This window comes from Hippichthys cyanospilos, chromosome 1 (genome assembly GCF_059441005.1).
Source record: "Hippichthys cyanospilos isolate Australia breed blue-spotted pipefish chromosome 1, RoL_Hcya_1.0, whole genome shotgun sequence".
NCBI lineage: Eukaryota > Metazoa > Chordata > Actinopteri > Syngnathiformes > Syngnathidae > Hippichthys > Hippichthys cyanospilos.
The window spans coordinates 3,026,287-3,033,021 of NC_142369.1; the positions used below are offsets into that span (position 1 = coordinate 3,026,287).

Below are 6,735 nucleotides of genomic sequence, written 5' to 3' on the forward strand. Positions count from 1 at the left end.
ACTTTTTAAATCCTCAATTTTTCTAAGTTTACAGGTCCATTCATGACTTTATTTTACTTTTTTAAATTGATTTTATTTCATGACTAGAACTTTACTACTGTCTACCTGTCTGGCTAAATTTTTCGGCAGTTTTTCCCTCCTTTTAAGATGGACCAGATCAAAAAATATTGAATTCATGTATTTATTCACTTTCTTTTTTTTTTTTTAGAAGTGGTTATAATGTGACTAAAATTGAGCAAAGCCAGAGCGCCACCTTTGGGAAAAATTTGCCAGCGTTTTTATTTGCGAGAATCCCTCGACATCACACACACCACTTTTTACTTTTCTTGATTTTGCAAACGACTGCCACTGACCCCAAGCGCACAATGGCGGCTGATGAGCTAAATTAGCCCGATTCTCTCTCATATTCTCTATCTGCATGCGAATGTGCAATTATGGGTGAATGCTAATGCGGGCGTAAGAATGGTAGCGGAGATCAGAGCGGCGCTTGTTCTGCTCCCGTAAAGACGTTAAGAGAGAATGCCGACGCCGTTCTGTAGACGCCAATTAGCCCGTGCGCGTTCATCGTTGGCGGCGGCGGCGTGTTTGTACGCCCAACCGCAAGAAATTGGACGGCTTGGAAAGCTATGGAGCATTTCTGGAGCCGGGATGTGAAAAAGAAAATTGCTAATCTGTTCCCTTAGTTTACTAATCGCTTCACTCAATTTACTAATCTTTTACCAAATTACCAAAAAGATTTACCCTCAGCTGCTTGACAACTAGCTATAATATATATATATATATATATATATATATATATATATATATATATATATATATATATATATACATTTTCATGTTTAATGGCTTGACAGTAACTACATGATTCTTTTCAAATTAAGAGCAAATGAATTGGAACGTGAATCAATCACTTGTTAAATGGCGTTATCGTGATGTATTTGTTGAACTGTGCGTGCTTTAATTTTATTATTATTGTCTGATTTTGTCCGGTGACACCATTTTCCTGCATTCATATAACCATCGGCGCACGTGAAGGCACTTGCGCGGGAGATTTGAACTGGATTTCGGCATGTATCGGCAAATACAGTTTAATGCCGTTACAGTAACTCTGCATGATTTATTTTTTCAAATTAAGAGCAAACCGATTGGAACATGAAGCCATGACGTTAAATTGTGTTATAATGACTTCTTTGCTAAACTGTGTATGCCTTTATTTGTTTATTCATTATTATTGTCTGGTTTGCATTAGTGACATAATATTCCGGAAGACAAAATGTTTGACTTTTGTGTTGTCTTTTTGACATATTCAGAATTAGCATCTGGGTTCAAACGCGCACACATAGAGAGCCGCACGAACGCCTTTGTTTCAATGTTGCAAAACACAACAAGCGTTCCTATCACGTTTGTATCTCATTCTCCATATCAATTTAGGTAAGATTCCGCTGTCTTATTCATTTTTTTCCCCAGCGAAACGAAAGCGCAAAACGGCGACCTTGCACTTTGAGTTATCGAGCGCCCACCCTCGCAACATTGAAGCGATTTACGGAACACGTGACTTCACTGACAAAGGCGCCTTTTAAGAAAGTGATGCTCATAAGAAATAGATTCTTATTTTTGAGTCTAAAAGTGAAAAACAGCCACCCACTCGCTATCTTGAGACGCCATCGAAAAAGCGAAAAGGAAAATCTGTGTCGATATGGCGTCGGTTGGAATTTGGGCAATTTTCTGCAACAGCTACGTTCCTAGTTATATTTACATATATGAAATAAATCTCTCTAAGATATCGTACCTCATGTACGCTGTGAAAAAAAGGAGTGCAAACCGCATGTTGCTCACCCATCACTTGAAAAAATAAAAAGGGATTTGAATTGGAAGACGAAGTATATGTGACTAGAACTTTTCAGAATATTCAAATTCCAGGTTTATGTTTTGCGTGTTCAAAATGATGGAGAAGCACAAAAACGAGTCCCTTTTCTCTATATTGTGTCATATTCCGACACTGGGCTAATTACATGGAGTAACATATAAGAAATAAAGCAAAAGAGAAAGACACGCTCCTTTCAACAATTCTCAAACTTCAGCAGGTCGAATGGCCCTCTCCAAATTTCCCCAAAATTCAGAATTATTATTATTCCATTATATGCTATATGCATGATTTGTGTTGTTTTGAATTCAACAAAGTCATAGAATTTGAGCGGTTTGAATATCGTAAACAGTGGATGAGGTTGTTCCACACGTTTTGAATGTTTGATCATTCACATATTTGATTTTTGATGTATTTATTATGTTTCTCATCGTCTAGTTAGTTGGCTTGTGTTAATTTCATTGATTTTTTTTCAGTCTGCATTATTTCATTGGATTCAACTAAGGTCGGGTTTTACTGCAGATTTTTTTATTTACAGCACAGGTGTCAAACTCAAGGCCCGGGGGCCAGATCCGGCCCTCCACGTCATTTTTTGTGGCCCGGCAAAATGCTGATTTGACTTCAAGTTTCTGGCTAAAATAGCAAATTTGCTAGTTGTCTTTAACTTTTAAAAATCTGTGGAGAAAATACAAGCATTTTTTAATTCACAATCAGTTTTTGCCGGCCTCTGATTTCAAAACTTGGTGCGTGTTTTACAAAAGCATTTAAAAAAGATTTGACTTCACAGTCATACCGGCCCTGACAGAAACTAGAACTACAATGTGGCCCATACTAAAAATGAGTTTGACACCCCTGATTTACAGCTTTGAATATTTCTTCTCTTGGATGAACTCGGGGATGTTTTTTTGATTTGCTTTTGCTAAGTGAAGTGTAATTGTGATAAAATAATTTGTATCTTTAGCACTTTCTTAAACTTTTAACCTGTATAAAAAGGAGTTTTTATTTTTATACAGCTATAGAGTAAATCAATAAATTCTGCGGGTTGGTCTCTGCTCCCCTCCGCCTTCAACCTGCTCAAGTCACGTCGCCCCAAAGGTAAATGTCATTTTTCCTTTGTATATTTATGTTATTTAATTTAACTGTACAGTAGATTATGTTACTCATTTTTAATATGTGTATAAAGTCGTGAAGTTTTTACCTAAGGTTTTTGCACGCGTTGCACGCATTCACGAATTAAAATAGGTTTGGATTGCCCGTCATACGAGCAGTTCGAGTTACGAGCGTAGCCGCTGAACGGATTAGGTTCGTAACACGGGGGCCCACTGTATTTTTATACAACAAAGGAGTTTTTTTTTATCCAGCTTTTTCCTTGTGTCAATGTTAAAAACGATTCAGTTTTAGGAATAATTATACAATTTTTTAGATAATGATCTTATTTATGTTCGGTGTGGCAAGTGGGGGGGGTTGCAAAATATGATTGAGAAGCACCGAGGTAAATCAACTGGACTTGTTGAAATTGCTTTTTGTTGTTCTCCGCTATGTGCTTGACAGATTTGGTGAGAAACGTCATAGGTAGAAAATACTTTGTGCGGCCTATAACAGGACTGAAAAAAAAAAAATCATCATTTGGTTTTCTTTACTCCAAATGAACAGGGCTATCTTTTTTAAAGTCGTTCCGAAATGTATTACTAAATAACAAAAGCCAGCGCGGACAAAAGTTCACCTCTCCACATCTGCGCGCGCTGATAAAAAGTTGGTCAAAACGAAAGTTAACCGATGAAGTATGCCAAGGCGTCCTTGGCCGATGAGTATATAAAGAGGCCGCCCATCCGACAGTTATTCACTCATCTTCAGAGGGAAGAGACATCGGGACACCCAAGACAATCCCGAGACCAAAATGAAGAAGACGAGTCTTTACACCTCCGCCCTGATGTTGACCATGGTCATCATGGGAGCTTCCGGCGATCTCCAATGGGAAGGTAACGTAAACGCATTTGCGCACGTACGGCATATCTGTTTTTTTGTTTTTTTTTCCGCACAGGAAGTTCCCCCAAATCTCTGGACGGGTTGATGGTGACTTTATCTTCTGATGGAGGAGAGGGAGAGAATGACTACCACTCCTACTATTACCCTTTCTGTCCAGGTGAGAGTTCACATTTTGTTGGGTCAAGCTATTCATTTATCTATATGTCAAACAAAAGTATTCCAAAGTGTTTTCAAGACGGTTTAGTTGATGATGTTTATTATGCGTACAGGAGAAGTGAGATTCTTCCCCCCGGATTTTGTGAGCCCTCCTGATTATCGGACCTACCCGATGGGTGAGATTATCAATCTGCCGCCCGTCTATGTGAATTGACTTGCACCCATCTCTCCATTAGGTATCACCGTCTGTCTGCGTTACGGCCCTGACACGATGACGGACGGAACCATCTTCACCCTCGGCGACACCTTGAGTGTCTCGAAAGCCGAAGGTGGCTTTGACTTGGCCACGCCCACCTGGAGCCAGAAATTGGAAATCGAGGGCCGGAACGGATGCCGTACCCGAGTCGAGGTGGAAGGGTGGACCGGAATGTGTCTGGTTGTCCAGCCGATCCAAGGCCTCGCCTGGCTCTACGAAGGACGTGACACGACATACGTGGCGCAAATTCCTAAGGAGGTACAGTCTTTCTGTCCCTTTGTCCAGCTGTCCATCGGAAAATTGTTAAGTTTTCCTCTGCGTTTGCGTCTTCAGTACGTGCCCGCCGGCGAGCCTGAGATCACCGTGTCTGGTCTGGACTTTCATGTGACTGACCTGCAGATGTGGGCTTTCGCCTCAGAGATCATGGCCAAGGACTACATGACTGACAAAAAGTAAGATCCGCATGATGTCGACCTCTGACCATTACGATAAAACAGGAAATATCAACTCTTTTTGTTTTTTCCTCCCCAGGCCCAAAGGCTCCGCGATGACATGGTCTGACCTTCGCTACGAAGGGAACGGGAAGGCCGAGCTGGAAGAAATTCGTCCGCTCGAGCGTCACCCTCGAGTGGAGCCAGAAAATTGGGATTACGACCACCACTACAACTATCAATGATTGTTCTGATTTTTTTGGAATCCATCTGTAACACTTGGCTGAAGTCTATTGTCGCATCAAAATATCTAATCAAACTATAACTCATACTTGATTGTTTCTTTTTCATTTGTTTGTTTCCTAATCACTGAAAATGAAAAAATAAAGGCATTAATAAAGGCATCAAGCGCATTTTTTCATTACTATAAATCACAACAAACAAAACTACATCCACCAAAAACCTCACGTGCTTATGAGAAAATGCTAAGTCGCATAACATATATTTATAGTCCAATAAAGTTGAAAAAAATACATTGTTATTATCCAAAAATTAAATAAATGAAATAACAGCAGATAACTGAACAATAAGCCTCAGGGCTCAAAGGAAAAAGTTGCGGCTGAAAAATGAAAATAGAAGCGGCGACAAGACTTTTGTCCATATTGCGTAAGGCTCTCGGGCACGCTGGCGCAAAACACGGTGGCAAACGCAAGCCGCCTGCATCGCAAAACACAAGGGGGAAAAAAACTTCAATAATCCTAAGTCGTGCTACTCCTCTGCGGTGCTTTATTTGCACACACACATACGCGAGTGGCGTTCCGACGGGGCGCGCCGCCTGCCGCCCACAGACAAAAGAGAGCCCGGGGAACCTGATGGAGAACTCTCGCCGTGAACAACGAGCCGCCGTTGTGTGGCCGAGTCATCAATTAGACCATAGGTGCGGAACTCCAGTCCTCGAGGGCCGGCATCCTGCGTGTTTTCCGGTTTTCTTTCCCCAACACACCTGATTCAAATAAGTAGCTCATTAGCAAGCTCTGCAGGAGCTTCGAAATGATCCCAATCATTTGAATCAGGTGTTTTTGAGGGAAAGGGTTTGAAAACATGTAGGATACCGGCCCTCTAGGACTGGAGTTCCACACCTGTGAATTTGAGTCAATAGGTGTGGAACTCCAGTCCTCGAGGGCCGGCATCCAGCATGTTTTCCGGTTTTCTTTCCCCAACACACCTGATTCAAATAAGTAGCTCATTAGCAAGCTCTGCAGGAGCTTCGAAATGATCCCAATCATTTGAATCAGGTGTTTTTGAGGGAAAGGGTTTGAAAACATGGAGGATACCGGCCCTCGAGGACTGGAGTTCCACACCTGTGAATTAGAGTCCATGGGTGTGGAACTCCAGTCCTCGAGGGCCGGCATCCAGCATGTTTTCCGGTTTTCTTTCCCAAACACACCTGTTTCAAATGATTAGTTCATTAGCAAGCTCTGCAGGAGCTCCAAAATGATCCCAAACATTTGAACGGATTGATGGAAAAGGTTTGAAAACATGTAGGATACCGGCCCTCGAGGACTGGAGTTAAACACATGTGAATTAGACCGAAAGATGGCTTTGGCGTGTCTCACTGGGGGGGAAAAAAAACAAAAAACAAAAAACTGCAGGTGTGAAATGTCACGTGGGAAATGCTACATGTTTGTCGCAGCAATTTAAAATTCTACTTTCAAGTTTCTATGTGGATTTTCATCCCGTCTGGTTTGAGCTCCATTTTCTAGACAAGCCATCCTCATTAGGTTTGCTAATATTGGTACAAAAGGTCATTCAGGTCGCATATGGTTAACCCACAAATAGTTTTTGCAAAGCCTGCCTCAAGGAAAGAGAAAATAAGATGCACCAACAGTTTGACTTTATATTTTCTTTTTTATATTTGATATTTTCTTGTGTTCGTATCCATAAGTTATATATTTTTTGTGCGTTGAAGTATGTTGCTGATTTCCCACTTTTTGAGCGTTTAAGTACCGTATGTCAAATTTCCCACATTGTGAGCAGTCAGT

General features: G+C 41.1%; 1 protein-coding gene across 1 annotated transcript; it reads left to right on the top strand.

The window, feature by feature from the left end:
• The first annotated feature begins 3,675 nt into the window (after positions 1 to 3,675).
• Positions 3,676 to 5,097, top strand: LOC148428605 (uncharacterized). Its single transcript, XM_088433692.1, has 6 exons — positions 3,676 to 3,843; positions 3,906 to 4,007; positions 4,120 to 4,182; positions 4,243 to 4,520; positions 4,596 to 4,714; positions 4,794 to 5,097. Exons 1-6 carry the CDS (start codon positions 3,762 to 3,764, stop codon positions 4,936 to 4,938), a joined length of 789 nt encoding a protein of 262 aa, XP_088289818.1. The 5' UTR covers positions 3,676 to 3,761; the 3' UTR covers positions 4,939 to 5,097.
• The last annotated feature ends 1,638 nt before the right edge of the window (positions 5,098 to 6,735 follow it).